Genomic DNA, 17083 nt, shown 5'->3' with positions numbered 1-17083 from the left:
TTGCAATCTGAATACTGAATTTGCCTTTCAGTTGCCATATTATTCTACTGACTCATACTTGGTTTGTAATCAACTATCATTCCAATATCTTTTTTCCACAATGACCATTATCAAGCCAGGTATCCAGTAGTCCACATCTGGGATCTGATTTTGCTTCTTATGTGAAGAACTTATAATTTCTCTTAGTAAATTTCAATTTAGCCCATTTTTCTAACATGTTTAGATCATATTTAATTTTATTTCTGTATTCTGTATTTCTGCTGCCCTACCCAATTGCATCATTTCCAGATTTGAAAAGCACTTTTAGAGTAGAGTAGAGTAGAGTAGAGTAGAGTAGAGTAGAGTAGAGTAGAATAGAATAGAATAGAATTCTTTATTGGCCAAATGTGATTGGGCACACAAGGAATTTGTCTTGGTGCAAGTGCTCTCAGTGTACATAAAAGAAAAGATACATTCATCAAGAATCATAAGGTACAATAATAGTCATAGGGTACAATAAACAAATTTAATTAAAAATTTAAATTTCTTTATCATCATAAAGAAAAATGTTGAAAAATATACAACCCTGCACTGAACCTTTTGCTGCCTATCTTTTGCTACCTTTACTATCTTTTTTCAGTTTAATGAGTTATTTTCCCCCATTATAACTGCTGATAATCTATATTAATCTGTTAAAAAAAACCATAACAATATACTATTTCAGCACTAGAGGGCTGTTTTGCACAGGTTAACAATTCATAGTGCCATCTAATTAGCTCAGGCTATAAATAAAATGGACACTTCAAAAAATAAAGTTACATTCTAAGCTGTCATTCATTAAACATTATTGTATTGGACCTGGGATATTAATGGGAAATATCTCTGCAAGTGAAGATTTTTGCAGGAAATATTTTATACAGTGCCCTTCAAAACTGTTTTTCTCCCTGAGAAATGCTTTTCTCCTAGTGAACTTTCTTTCACACTGGAAATAGCTCTTTTATAATCAGATCCTGAAGTGTGAAATTGTGGTGCTTTTCCTTTCTCGTCCTCTGAGGCAGAAATCCCTCCCACCTGATCTTAGATGCAGATGGTCTGAGAAGTGATTCATGATTCAAACTGATTCCCAAATTTGGGTATCCTGTATGGTTGACTGATGCGTTATGAAAGTTGTGTGACTGGCTCAATGCCTTATTCTAATTGAATACCCAGGCTGCAATATAATCAGAGCATGTGTTTTTCTTGGAAAAGCTGTGTTCATTCTAATCAGAACTATATTTTATTTAGTTGTACAATCTTTCTTAAATATCAAACTCTTTATGTTACAAATGTACAAATATAATTCAACATAGCCTTTTTAAATCTTATCTTCAAGTCAATCACATCTACTGCAGAAGAAAGTTAGAAACAGTTTTGTAATATTTCTTTGCATATAATGTATGTCAATGGTTTTTTTGAAAATTGTCAGACCTATATTGATCAACCTTCATGTAACTCACTATAGTTAATTTGAAATTTCATAATCACCTCTTCAGGATTTTAATCAATTTGCATCCTAGCTATTTTCATAATAGCATCTTAAAGGTGGGGGGGGGAGCCATTGACATATTTGCAATTGCAAGCACAAAATAAAAATGCCTCTCCCAAACATATATCTGCTTCCCTTTTCATGCTTGCCATTGATTTACTCTTTTCCAATTATGAATATACTTTCAAAGAATCCTATCCAAGGCAAATCTATTGCATAACAACCTTTGTCTATAGTTAAACCTAAGATTGGCAACAGAAACCCATGTTTGTGATTTCAGAGGCTGTCATTTTAGCATTCCAGGTATTTAGAGATGTAGCCTGAAATAGCTGGGTATAAGAGGTACATTTTTATTAGTAACCATTCTGAAATTATGTACTTAACAAAAATAGAGGAAATTGTTTTATTTTCTAGTTTTAGACAGCCTGTGGCCTGATTCCCACATGCTAAACTGTAATCTAGTTTGTATTTGTTTTTCAGTAAGATGGTGTGCAAACCAGATCACTATCCACTAGAGATTAGCACTAATAGGAACTTACTTTTATTTCATGCGTGAGTTTTCTTTTTATTTGTCCTGGTGCTTTAAGAGGCTTACAGTATTTTAAAGATGTTTTATATATTATTTTAATGTTGATTTAAACATTTTTATACCTCTTTGGGTATGATACATATATAAATGGAATTAAAATTAAAATGACATAGAATTTTAAAACTGATTTAGTAATACATATTGCTAATATTATTAATGGTAATAATATCCTGTTGAGTTGGTTCTGCAACCCAACAGGACAAACACAGACTTCAGAGAATAATTAGGACTGCAGAAAAAATTACTACCAACCTGCCTTCAATCAAGGACCTGTATACTGCATGAGTCAAAAAGAAGGCTGTGAAAATATTTACAGACCCCTCACATCCCGGACATCAACTGTTTCAACTCCTTTCCTCAAAACGACGCTAGAGCACTGCACACCAGAACAACTAGACACAAGGACAGTTTTTTCCTGAAAGCCATCACTCTGCTAAACAAATAATTCCCTCAACACTGTTCAACTATTTACAAAGTCTGCACTACTATTACTGTTAATCTTCTCATCACTCTTTATCACCCATCCCCTCCCACTTGTGACTGTGTGACTGTAACTTTGTCACTTGTATCCTTACGATTTATATTGACTGTTTCCTAGTATGATTTGATTGCTTATTGTACCCTATGACTATAATTAAGTGTTGTACCTTATGATTCTTGACTCTTGACGAATGTATCTTTTCTTTTATGTATACTGAGAGCATTTGCACCAAGACAAATTCCTTGTGTGTCCAATCACACTTGGCCAATAAAGAATTCTATGATTCTATTAATAATTATATTAAGACACAAAAAAGGGAAATATTTACTTTTAAAAAATATATACTTTCATTTTTCTAACTAACTTCCTTTACAGTACTTTATTGCACACACTTAATTTTACTTCAACAATATCATAACAATGTTATGCATTATATATTTAAGTATTTAAACATAGAAGAACGAGGCAAAAATATATTAAGGAAGATCAGAGATTCCTGCAATGAATGACAGTCAAACACATTTATTTTTACTATGTAGAAATGCGGTAGTTTAAAATAGTACTTTATTCACCCTGTTGAAATGACACACAGTCTATGTATAGATAATGGTTTTGACCCAGCAAGCTATACTGATCTGACAAAAATGCTTCAGAGTTTTCTTACTCTGAACAAGTCATTATCAAAATCAAACCAGTTTGGTATTTTCCCATTGCTTGTTCTTTATCTCCTTCACATCCTTTTAAAAACCTCTGAAGACAAGAAGAATTTTTTTCAAGATCTAAGGTGCTGATTAATATCCCTTGGACTAATGCTACAAAATCAAAGAAAAGGTAAATGTTTTTTCTCATATTGCTTGTTTCTTGTGTATTAGACCTCTTTGTAACAGATAAAGTCTACTCAACTTACACTAGAGAAGCTTGAGACGGTATAATTTTAATAGTATTCAAGTGGAACTGGAATTGTGGCTGATATAATTAATAATAATATAATTATAATTAACTAAGTACAGTTCTAAAACAACTTAATAAAAAGAGATAGAAGCAAGTTAAAATTAGTTTTATTTCTCTATTTCATGACATATTAAGAATTGTTCCAATTCTGTATGTTGGAAGTATTTTTGTTGGAAGAAGTATGTTCATATGGAGTCCCAGTTTTTTATTTTTTTAAAAAGGAAAGGATGGGGAACCCTCTTTAAATGCTTTTGTATAAAATACAAATAATGTTTCATAAATTGGGAAAAAGTGCTTTTTAAAAATTACCAGTAAAAATACAAGTCATTTGAAATTCCTAATGTCTTATTAAAATTATATTCAGTCTTTTTTTGCCCACTGAACTATTATCTAGGTAATATTTTTAAAAATATTGTTCTAGGAATAAAAGGTGCTTTTTCTTTCATTTTGATCATCCAAAAACCAATAATCTTTTAAAACTATTACGTGAATTAATCCTTCTCGCATGCTTACATATTCCTTAACTAGAAGTATAAGAATTTCCATATGCTTTCTCTTCATTTTGGGATGTCTGGGAAAGTTGAGTGGCAGATGCTGTTAAGGCTGCTACTTCTGTTACCAATGGCATTCAGACTGACAGCTCTTCATGCCAAACTAACAACTGTACTTCATAGCTCAGGAATAAGACACTGGCAGCAGCGGCAGTTACCAGCACCCCCCATCTCCACAGAGACAACAGCAGCCACCCAGCCTACTACCCTCAGCACTATCAAGCAACTCTCTACAGCTAAACTACAAGCAACAAAGTTAGGAACCACTGGGGAACACGTGTGTATATGTGTGTGTGTCTCTCTCTCTCTCTCTGTTGACTTTGGTCCTGGGTCCAAATCTTGTTGCTCCCTTCAATCAGCTTGAAAGCGTTCGCCATGGAAGTATTTACAGAACTGCCTGCTGAAGAGATAGTTATTCAAAAAGAGAATGCTGGAAAAAGCAACAGTCAAATGATCACGTGTCATCCTCAAGAGCCATCTATTCCCTCAGCTGAGGAATCAAAATATGTGGAAATTTATGATTACCCTGGAGGGACAGGAGAGAATCCCCAGACTCTAAAGCTGAATCTAGAACGGAATAGAAGTAAAGTGCCCTTTATCAGACCTAAAAATGGACCTTGCGAAATCAGTGAGATTAACAGATTGGCTAACAAAATCTTGGCAGACAAATATGTGAATCAAGAATCTCTGGATTATACATCTAAAATGGAAGGCACTCTTTCCCCCATGGGGATGAAAGCTGATGAGGTTGGGGAAAGGATCTCTGGCATCAGTTCAGAAGGGTCCGAGAACACTCTGTCCCCTAGTATCTCCAATGTTCAGCTTTATACACATGGCTGCCCAGAATCCTCTTCATCATCTTGTCCTTCACCAATACAAAATACAAGGAATTTTCTAAAAATGGATGACTTGGAAAGAGGTGGGAAAACCTCCTCTTCATTTGGGTATGACAGCGATGAAGATGATGAAGCAGACTGCAAAGAAATCTGTCTGAGCAATGAGAGAGGAAGAGGCCGGCATGCTTCACAGCTATTGCAGCCACAACCCAGCTATGCCAGTGAAAGCAACAATAGTAATAATGATGAAGCACATTATATTACCACCCATGAAATACAGCTTAGTGAAGTAGACCATGACATGGACTTTGACTATGGATTAGCTTCTCGGTGGGACTTTGAGGATAACAATGTTATTTATTCCTTTGTGGATTATGCTTCTTTTGGGAGCGAAGAAACTCTTGCAGACACACAAACAGAAGAAGATAATAGCTGTTATCTCAGCACAACCACCAGTGATCCTAATAATCAGACAGACAGTATTGATAATACCAGCAGTACAGAGATAGTCAGCATTAATTCTGAAAATGATACTCCAAGCACAGACAAATACGCCAGCTCGGAAGAAAGTCAGTCCAAGAACCTCTGCAACATGAGTGAGAATTCTGCAGGCCAGATACTCCTATCAATCAAACCAACTTCCAGGGCTATAAATGAGCCTAGCAACCAGCATGAAAAGCAAAACATTATTTACGCTGCCAAGCATGAAGGCGACATGAGCCTGTGTGTCTCCACAGCTCATGAACGAAATTCAAGTTTCAAACAAGATGTGTTTCATGACTATGCAAAAAAGTTTATTGCAGTTCCTGCACACTTGCAAACAAGGTGTGCAGCTATAAAAGCAAGAGAATTGGGTGGATATTCAAGTGGTGCCTCCAGCGTGGTAAGTGAGTTGGATGATGCAGATAAAGAAGTAAGAAGCCTGACAGCAAGGGCATTTCGGAGCTTAGCTTATCCCTACTTTGATACCCTGAACTTGAGTTCCAGTGAGTCTTCCACATCTCTTTCAGATCACAATCTAGGAATCAACCGATGGTCAACTTATTTGGATTTAAAGTGCAGCAGTCTGGGACAGAAAGCAGAGCAGAATCTTTTCAAAAGCAGCACTGCATCTGCTGGATGGAAAAGAAACTCTGGGACTAAGACAGCCAGTGACAATTTATACATTCACTCCAATAAATCACAGACTAAAGCATTGGAATTTGTTGTCAGTAAACTTGATGGGGAAATAACGCATGTTGAAACACCACGTTGCTTTGAAAAACAGGTCCAGGCAGGTTCCCGAGTTGTTACTTTGCTGGAGACTTTGAATTTCAGCAGCAATATTAATGCGGGTGTCCCCAGACCTGCTAAACCTTCTGAAAATGCTGCTGTTGGGTCAAGTTGCACAGATGGAGTTACAGAAGCACCGCCAAAGGAGCAGGGCAATGAAATCTGCAAACAAACTGGAATCATTGCAGAAACCATGGAAGGAACGCAGAAGTCAAAATTTGCATCTAGCCTCCTCAAAAATGTTATTTCAAAGAAGATGCAACAGGAACATGAATTCAAAATGGAAAGAGGAGAGATCACAGACACTACATACTCCGGTATGTCAAATTCCTCATCTTCTAAAGAGGTAGATAGCACTGCCAAGGAGAAGTTAAAGAACGGGGGGCTGCAAAGACAAAATTCAAGATATTCAGAAGGCAGCTCTGATTGCACTATTGTAACAGCAGATGATTTGGGGGAATTTTTTGATAGCAAGTCACCAACCTCCAAGCCCTCTACTCCACGGGAGGCCACTATTAGCCTAAATCGAAGCCTTTCAGAAACATTTTTAGAAGAGGCATGTAAAATAAAACAAAGTGCCTCTGAAACACTCAAGGCAACTTTCCTCCGTAGCCAGAACAGTGCATTTAGAACATGGAAAGAAAAAGAAGCAGAAAAAAAAGAGGAAAAAGTTCCTGTGGGAAAACTGAAAACAGGATTCAAAGGTGATTGGAAGGCCGATATGGGAGAAATCACAGCTAATAAAGCAACTAAAATGTCTCGTCTTTTTGTTCCAAATATTCAACAAACAGTCAAAGATAATAACTTGCATGTGACAAAATACTCTACAGCGACAACTGCAGCAGCTCAGACTGCTATTGCCACCACAATGATAAAGCCCAAACCTCCAGAGATCAAGATAAGCTTGGGAAGTGTGGAGCAGAACAAAGATAATCCTTTCAATATTACTAAGCTTCTCAGCCCCATGATCGCTGGAAATGCCCCCAATTTTTTCAAGACAGCTGTTGATACCAGATGTCAACTGCAAAAGCAAATAAAAGGGGAGATTATGGACAAACTGCCTCAATTTCAGGTACGTGATGTAAGAGAAAATAAGTGTAAAGTCCAAGGGCCTATACATCAGGTGAGAGATGTCAGGAAATTAATCAAGAGTAGTTATGGTCTTGAGTCAGGGGATAACCACAGTGACAGAGGTAGTGTTAACTCTGACCAGGGAACCTTTGACCAGAAATCCAAACAGCTAATGTCAATAGGAATTCCCAGGTCTCTGTCTCCCATGGTGATAACTTGTCAGGCAGTAAGTAACAGTAAAGAAGACAAGAAGCCCAACAAATCTCACGAGATGGGGCCCAGAGTAATTAATGGAGGCAAGATGCTACCTTCCAACCAAGAAGGAACTATCCTGGTACACAGGACCTCAGGAAGGCTGCCAGTAGCCACCATTGCTCCCAACAAGAGTGACCCTCGCCAGCCTGCTGTATTGAAGATAGTCTCCAAAACATCTGTGCCCTGGAGGCAGCAGTCACATCCACCACCACAGCAGCCTGTGACAACTGAGAAAAGCAATAAAGTGGCACCACTGGTGGTGGATGAAGAAGAACCTCCCAAAGAAGAAGAGGTGACCAAGGCACCTGCCTCAGCAAACCATAAGGCTCTGCAAAAACTCACAGCAGCAGTCCGGAGCATGGAAGAGCTGTACAGTTTCAGTAAAAATGAGTGGAAACGAAAGAGTGACCCATTACCAATAACTGATAGCCATGTCCTGAACCTCATTGCCAGCGAAGAGCAAACCACAGGAGCCATAAACACTGTCAGGGAAGAATCGATGATGGTTGCCAAGACTGAGGACCAGGAGGGAGTTCAGATGGTGGGATTAACAACTTCTCCCAGCAGATCCGCGCCAGAACGCCATCCCTGTGGTAGATTCACCAACCCAACCAAGAACATAGAGAAGGTCTCGGCCAAGACAGCAGCCTTTGAGAGCCTGACCCGAGAAAGGGCCCGTGGTTCAGGCCTCTACGGAGAATCTGCCGCAAGAAACCCCGGGCCTGCTGAGAAGGAAAGAGTCCCTGTGGTCCCTAGGACCACCTTAACTTTTAACGCTCAGGCCCAGAAGGCCAAGCATCAACCACCGGTGCTGTCGTCTCCTTCCCCGCCCCGAGGCCTCAAAGGCCAGGCCAGGCCTCGCGCCATCAAGTTATTTGGCAGCCGGCAGGGGAGCCTGGTGGAGCCCGACAAGAGCCGCAAGCCCACCTTTCCCGACTGCGGAAACTACTTGGCCATTTCGCTCAAGGAATCGTCCGCGGAGCAACCGGTGGCCTTAGGCGCAGGAGGAAGAGAAGCAGCAGCAGGCACCGACCGCGCAGGCCTCGTCGCCACTGCTTCACCCGCTGCCGCCCAGCCTCTCAACCTGGCCCGGTCCGTGGCAGGCTCCAGCCTTAACCAGGCGCCCCAGCAGCAGCCCGCAGAGGAGCGGCCTGGCCCCACCGCAGCCACCACTCAGCCTCAGCCTTTGGCACAGTTGCTGCCGCCCTTGCCGCCGCAACAGCAGCAACAGCAGCAACTCCAGGCGGCGGCGGCGACGGCTCCACCGCTGGAAATGTCTCCGGCGCACATCTTCCCTCAGGCTCTGTCCCTCGCAGCTGCGGCGGCCGCTCTGACAGGCGCGGCTCAGCCGGCGACGCCTTTGCTTTGCTTCTCGCCGCCCATGGCCGCTGAACCCGCTGCCTTCCCGCCGTCTCAGATGCAGCGCAAGGTGCTGCTGGACCTCAGCACGGGCCAGTGTTACTTAGTGGACGCCCCGCTGCAGCCCCAGCCGCAGCCCCAGAAGCGGCGCCTCTTTGACCCCGAAACAGGGCAGTACGTGGAAGTACCGTTGCCGGTCCCGGCGCCGGCGCCGCCACAGCCGCCGGCCCTGGCCCCCATGACCATCCCCATGCCGTCCCTGGCGTTGGGAGCGGCCGCTGGAACCTACGGCGCCCCGGCCGCAGCCTACATGTTCTACCCGGGCTTCCTGCCGGCAGTCCTGTCCGCCAGCGCACTGCAGGGCCAGCTCGCCCAGCAGCCTAGCGGTGAGCTGGGGTCTGCGGCCACCTCGTCCAGGAGCGCCGCCAGCCCCGCCGCAGAAAGCCCGTATTACATGCCCACGGGCACCCCGCAGCAGCTACCGTGCCCGCAAGCGGCTCCTGGCGACGGGAAAGCACCGCTTATCAGCATCACCTCGCAGCCGCTGGGCCCCCGGATCATCGCGCCTCCGTCCTTCGACGGCACCACCATGCGCTTCGTCGTGGAGCACCGGTGATGGGACGCCGGCCAGGAGAGATGCGGGTACGACGGGTGAGTTGCCTTGCGGTTACGGTTAATTATCACAACAAAGGTGGCATTTCTGCCAAAGGTCCCGTCAGGAGAGGGGCATGGGGGTGAGGGAGGGGGGAACAAGCCTTGCAAAACACTCCGAGGTTTGCAACGAGCCAGCTATGATCAGAGAGAGGGATCTTGTACCATTGGCAGGTTATTTTGATTGGTAGCACACCATTCCTAGCAATAGCAAAGAAAAAAAAACCACAGTGCAATATATACATTCCCTTTGCTAAACAGATTTTTGTGGTAATAAAAAGGTGGAATTTTAGTGGGAGGGTTGTAGGTGAAAGATGATGATGTCTAGGCCACCAGCAATAGAGGCTACCCCTTAATCTATTTTGTGAAGGGTCCAATCACTGTTTCTTGAGGCGAAAAAATATTGAAGAGCAACTGGCAATGGAGAGTAACTTAGGAGGGAAAGTAAATTCTTCCCTGGTCTCCTCTGTAATAGTGCCTTGCAGACAAGGAATGCTTCCTAGGAATAGCTTCTAAAGGCATTTATAGTTATTTTTTTCTCTTTCCCTCCTTATGACCTTATGGGGGAACAGAAGAAATGGGAACTGCAATTGTTGCATAAACCCACATTTTGTAAAATGGATTTTGTAAATGTGACAAAGGAAATGCATGTAACTTTAGGTCTCAAATACTTGCAGCTTGCTTACTATAGTAATCAAGACATATTGGGCATTTTGTGTATCAAAATATAGCAAGGAATGATAAAACTTGGCTAAATTACAAATGAAAGACAAAGATATTTCCTTCCTTCTGGCCGTCCATCAGTTTTTACTCATAGAAACTACCTGGAGAAGTCCCTTAGTTTTCTTGGCAAGTTTTCTGCCACTGTCTTCTTCCTAGGGCTGTGTGAAAATCACTGGCCCAAGGTCACCCAGCTGGCTTTGTGCCTAAGGCAGAACTAGAAGTGATAGTCACCCAGTTTCTAGTCCAGTGTCTTAACAAAAACCTTGTTGGCAGCATCCATGTTTATGGACACATTCTTTCTGTAACATACAGTATGATGTGCCAATAATAGAATAAAAGACATTAGTCTCAACATCAGCATGAATATTCATCAATGGGCTTACATTCAGGGCAAAAACAGAAGTGATGGGAAGAAGTAACATATTCATGCACACATGCATGATGATGTTCATACAATTTATACATTTTCTACTCAGAATATATTCCTAAATACAGCTGTGACATGTTTGAAGCAGGTTTGTGTGTAATCGAAGAACTGGGAAGTGACATTTGGAGCACTCTGTGCTCGCTGCAAAAATTAAAACCAAACCATCCATGATTGTTCAGAAGCAGTCTCTGCTTTCAGAATAGTCAATAGGTTTTATTTCTTAGTACTTTATAATCATTCTGACCTTGTTTTCCCCAAGAGAATGGAAAGAGAGAGAAAGTGAACAAATATATTCGGGTTTCTGATAAGAGGAAGACACTGTACATCAGAAGAATTTTTGGAAAATGAGATGAACCTGATCAGTGGTCTTTTTCTGAGAGCAATTTAGAGGAAATACAAGATGTATGTGAGAAAGAGAGAGTATGGGAATGCTTTGACATATCACAGACGTAGTGAGACTGCAGGTCACCACCTGCTTCAAACTATACACTTCAAAGAAATACTGCCAGCCACTGAGCCTGTTTCAACACTGATACATGAAACTATTCATTTTCATATTGGAGTTCCAAGCTTTTTTCTAGTAAGGCTTTAATACTCGTTTGACAGAAACTCCATAGGTAACGTTTTATTCCCATTATGTACTGCAGATAAGAAGCTGAGCTTAACTTGTGGGTTTCTTGGTTAGAATATAATAGGTATTACACTGAATACAATGTAATATATAAAGTATAATATCTCTAATATAAAATATAAGAATCCTATCTACAAAAATTAGCTTTAGTTTTGGTCATAGTAAATAAATAGTTATGTCAAGCTATTTTTGCATCAAGTCATTTTTAAATGCTTTTAAATATGTATTAGGTTATCTTGTTCTGCTAGAGGGGATTTTCAGTAGAGGAAAGAGTTAACTTTCCCTCCTTTAAAACAGAATCATGATCTGGAGTGCAATTAGCTGTGCCTGCCAAATACTGTATTAAAACATGCTATTGAAATAATGTCAACTCTGGCCCTCACTTCACGGAATAGATTAGACATGGAGTAGCAGTATACTAAATTCCTGGCAAGGGATTTTCTTGAACGGTATTATGCTTTTCTTTTCTGAGATACACTTGTAGATCAGTACAAAACCCCCAGTCTTTCTTAGAAAAAAATATAAGACTTTATAGAATAAAGTTTTCTTTTAAGTGAGAGGCACACAGTACAGATAGCTTTTGAATTACAATCATTAATTTAGTAAACTGTTTGAAATTACAACAACACTGAAGAAATGACTCACAACCATTCCTTCCATTTTTTACCATTTCGCAGCATCTCCACTATCACATGATTAAAATTAGGTCATAAAATCACCATTTGCCACTTTCCCAGCCAGCTTCCAAGAAGCAAAGTCAATGGGGGGAAGTCAGTTTTGCTTAATAACCTATGATTCACTTAATAATTGTAGTGATTCGCTTAACAACCATGACAAAAAAGGTCATAAAAGCAAGTGAAATTCACTTAATAACCACCTTGCTTACCAACAGATATTCTGGTCCCAATTGTGGTTGTAAGTCAAGGAGTATGTGCGCTCAGTATTTTTAATTAATTTAATTACAATTTAATTACGTTATTATGCTTTGACTCCCTACTTCATCTCATTATTAGTTCCTTCCTTGAAGGCCTTTGTCACTTCCCCCAAAGGAGCAGAAAGTCTTGTTTTGATATTGTACTGGGCTAAGAGGAGGCTAGGTAGGGTGGCAGGAGGCAACAGCAGCTGGAGTGCAGGAGTGCCATAATAACAGAAAACAAAGTGCATGGGGCACTGCCTCTCTGCTACCTCAGGACCTATAATCCAGTACAAAGGCTCTTTCACCATTTTTGGAGAATTGGAAGGGGGGGGGAGATACAAGAGAAAGTTCCTTGTTCATTTTAAATTGCATTCAGAATCCTCAGCCAAAATAAACAACTATAAACTTTCATTTCTCAGCCACCTAAAACTACTTTTCTTAAAGTATTGGAGCATGCAAAATACTGGAGAATTGTGCCAGTTATCCATGTATCCATGTTATGTGTATTTGTTCAGCAAGTCTTACAAATAGGGCAGAAATTGGAAGCCGTGGTGTTAAATTTGCTTTAAGATTTATGGATTTGAGAAGCACTTTCATGTAACTGTTTAACAGAAACATGAAAATAAAGTTTTTAAATTCTGTGATGATAAGAGTTTGGCAAAACTATTAGATCATGTATAAAAATTATAATACCAGGGATTGCCTTAAAATTTATATAGAAATTTTCTCCTATAAAATAACAACTGACAATGTTTAGCATAATATGAACCATTCTAAGGGTCATGAAGATAGAGTGAAGGTGAGGAAATTACTTAAAGTTATAAATTCAAAGTTCAAGAAAGATCATATAACATCTTGCATTGATATAACGATTTTGTTAAATCAAACATTTAATGTCTGTGTTTATGCTTTATCCCACAGGCACAAAGAACAAGAATTTGTCTCCCTTAATTTGAAATGTACTTGGTAATTCTAAATTTTTGTTTAAATAGCTGTCCTCTGATGTATTTCTCATGCATTGTTTTGTGCAAAACATGTGTTACATTGTTTTCATGTTTGGATAAGCTGTTTCCTCATTTTTAACTATGTAGAAATTTAATTATTCTAATATAAATGATTGAATTGTGGTATTTTCTGTAAGTTTTTAAATGTAGAAACTAGTAATTAGTGTACTGTGCAATACACAGCTAACTACAAATTACCTACAAATGCATATATAGAATCAGGAGCTTTCAACCAAAAAACAAGTTTGAGTGAAGAAATAAGATGCTGATATAGTTTTGCAGATACCTATTTGCAGAATTTTTTAAAAAAAGCTTGGGAAGCTTGATTATTACTCTAATCTGTTTCTCTGTTTTTAAAAAAGTGACTATAGGGTTGTTTTTATACATAACTATGTATGTGTAGTTTATTCTTAAAGTTGTTTTAATACATTTTTGATATCTCTCCATTATCTTGGAGAAAACATATCTAAAAGTAAAAGAAGTAAAATTTTGTTTTTTCTTAGTTTTGCTAAAATATTCAAATATATTCAAATTTTTCCAATAATATCCAATTACGTTAGGCTTATGTAGTTCCCATTGAAGCTATTTTTATTTTAGGGTTAATCTTCAATAGCAGCTGAATTAGGATCTCATTGCATAATAGGTATGCAGTCAATTAGTTTGAGTTTAGTTCAAACTAGTTAACTCCCAAGCTGCTTAAATCCAATCAGCTATGGGTAGCTGTACAGCATCCATAGCTATCAAGCAAACACCAGCCCTACAGCAGTATCTTTAGTCCTCAAAAATAGTTTTTTTTAAATGCCCAAATCTTGCAAGTTCTGCAGAATTCCATGAAACTTCAGCAGTATCATATGAGGGAGTGCAAGATTTTTCTGGCAAAAAAAGAGTGTGCTAAATTTTAGAAATCTTCAGATCTTGCAAGGTTTCAGGCAATTTGGGTGGGAACTGTGTTGAGGATATTTTTAGGTACAATTTTTTTTAATGAATCCTGAGTTAAATGTATTGAAGATTCACTGATCATTAGATTGTTTTATTTAAGTTTCTTTGAATATGAAGCCTAATTCTGTGGATGTTTACTTGGATTTAAAACCTATTGTTTTATGGGGTCTAACTGCCAAATGCATGCATGTTTCAGTTCCTATTTTTAACAGAGTTCATTGAAATACAGTTAACAAAGTATATATTTTATTTAATGGCTTCCCCTTAAAACCGATTGTGGAAATAACTATATTTGTGGAAAATATAGTTCTTTATTCTGTTTAAATGCTGCTTTAAATTATATTCAAAGGAGTCTTTTAACTGCACTTTTTTGTTTAAATATCAGAAATCTAGAAAAGGGATACAAATTATTACACTTTCTTGGTGCCTTCAATAATTGTGGAGCAAGCAGTCATTCAGCTGGTTAAGCTTTTTTTACTACTGTATCTTCATATAGAATAAATTGTGCTTGTGTGATTGTCATGCAGCTCCCCTCAAAAGTGTTAACACTTTTGTATATGTGTCTTGTATTTCGTTATTATTTCAAAGAAGAAGACACATTTTTTCATCTTTATATGAGGAATTAGTTTTAGGGTGGGAGGGTTTTTTTTTTTTTTTTACAAATATGTGAATTTCTATTTTAGAAAGTAGTTTGAGATTTTAACTTAGCTATTTGCAGTTAGTGTTCTAATCCACTAATGAATATTTGGCATTAAGTTATAATTTAAAATATACCCCTTGAAACATTGAAGGGAAAAGAATGAATACTTTAATGAGCTTTTAAAATGGAGAATTCTCATAGGAGATTTATTTGGTGTAGGTATGACAATTTTAACTACAACTAGGAAAGAGCCATGCAGGAAATCCTGAACAAACTCAGAATGATATTTAAGTGCAAAAGGTATAAATACCAAAATATATCTGGTACAATATGAAACATGGGGTATACAACTAAAAGCAACAGAACCACATATTGTCCCTAAATCTTGGGTGCATCCCAGAAGGTCCTGAAAATACAGTGTTGTATCTTAAGTTCTACAACTGATTATAACTGTAAAGCCACAGGTGAAGCAAGAGTTTTTAATTTTACAAATCAAATGGAAGATGTATTAGTTGCATCAATTTTAAGAGATCCTTGGCCAAGCAGTGATGATTCCCTTTCAGTATTCTGTTTCTGGTTAGGTATATTGCAAACACTGCTGCTACCCACAACCATATCAGTGGGTATTATGTGGCATATGATCCACACAGTATACAGATTCCAGTTAGCTTAATGTGGCTGGCAGTTCATCAATACAGTGCTACAGATTAGTAGATGAGATCCTTAGACTAAATAGTCAATAGCTAAACTCAGGTGTAGAGTCAGAATAAATAAGCCACAGTATCCTAAGAATAAGTCTTATTTTTTTTTCTCCCATTTTACTGAAAGTTCTTCGTGGTTTTGGGCCAGAATTCAGTACAGTGGGGCTTAATTACATATAGTAATAGTCTTGATTCTAGTCCTGTTTTAGAACAGTGAGCTTAACATATTGAAAACACAAGGCTAGATGGACCATCCTATTTTTTAAAACGTATTTCTACTAAAGCTCTTACACACAAAACCCCCACTAAAGTCATTCCCATAGTTCTGACCCATTTGTAATTCCTTCATCCATATTATGATTTAAATCTTCTCCATGCTGATCTAAGTTCAGTTTGCTTAAAGAAGTGATGGTAAATGAAAGACCAGTTATGTTCCTACTGCATAAAAATTTAACATGCAATTCACCTTAAAAATTAGATTCATGCACAGGAGGTTCTTTATAGTTATTGTCATTTTAATGCGTATACTTTTGGTGGAATGTATGAAAAAGTATCTACAGGCTTATTAAATATAATGCTTATTCAGATCTCCTTAAAGGTGATTTAACATGGGCTACAACAGGGGCATCAAACTCATGTCATCACGGCATCGTCACATGACATATTGTGAATTTTTTCTCCTTCACTAAACCAGGCATGGGCATGGCCAGCGCGTGATGCATCCGGCTCACAGGTCGCTAGTTTGATAACCCTGGGCTACAATATTTCAATTTGTAGTAGCTTTATATGAAAAAAAAATTATCTAAAGAATGAAATAATGTAATGTGAAAATAAGGCAATTGTTTTGGGATTCACATATTTATTTTTCTGGTTTGTATTTTGTTTTTAAATTAATTGCTTTTAAAGGAAAAAATGAATATACAATATTGTTTTGTTGGTACTGCCCAACTGCTCTGCTTTTGTTTCTCATGAAATGTATGTGCTGCATAAAATATATGTGTAAGCATATATTTTATGTACTATTCATGTACTATTTTCAGACTGCCAGACAGTATGGGCGCAAAATTATCTCAGTTATATACACATGAAACACTAACAATAATTTTTTTTCATCTTGGTGCTCACAATGAAGTTTCAATCTGTAGTTTACAAGATGCAGCTTTTCATCCACATGTATATCTTAACATAAACAATTTAGTACACAGTGAATGGTTAGAGTGCCAATTCTATTGTCAGATGCTCAGGGTTATATTTTTATCCAGTGTACTTGAAAAATCAGAGTGAAATTACATTTTATTTGAAAAGAGGGGCATCACCAAAAGAGCAATTTGTGTCAGGTACTCCCTTTCCTTTCTCCATAATTTTCAAGTCATTCACATTTACCTCATGTTTCACATGGTGCATTTTTTCCTCATCTTTCACTGTTTTAGCAGGCAGCATTATAGAATCAGTATGATAACAGGACTCAATAATCAAACAAGTGCTTTTTATAACATGAATTTATGTCTACTAAAAATGATGAAAAGGTATATACTATTTTTAAATTTAGAAGAGATATCTATAAAAATCTTTTCTCAGGGGA

At 38.5% G+C, this 17083-nt stretch overlaps 1 protein-coding gene across 1 annotated transcript; it reads left to right on the top strand.

Moving 5' to 3' along the window:
- Positions 1–3241: 3241 nt before the first annotated feature.
- Positions 3242–15286, top strand: C4H4orf54 (chromosome 4 C4orf54 homolog). Its single transcript, XM_026672686.2, has 2 exons — positions 3242–9520; positions 13139–15286. Exon 1 carries the CDS (start codon positions 4452–4454, stop codon positions 9483–9485), a length of 5034 nt encoding a protein of 1677 aa, XP_026528471.1. The 5' UTR covers positions 3242–4451; the 3' UTR covers positions 9486–9520; positions 13139–15286.
- Positions 15287–17083: the final 1797 nt, after the last annotated feature.

Source organism: Notechis scutatus, chromosome 4, assembly GCF_049901735.1.
Source record: "Notechis scutatus isolate UNSWTSFEM ecotype Mainland chromosome 4, rNotScu1.2, whole genome shotgun sequence".
Lineage (NCBI taxonomy): Eukaryota > Metazoa > Chordata > Lepidosauria > Squamata > Elapidae > Notechis > Notechis scutatus.
Note: the sequence above shows the minus strand (reverse complement) of the source record. Positions and strands in the feature narration are given on the sequence as shown.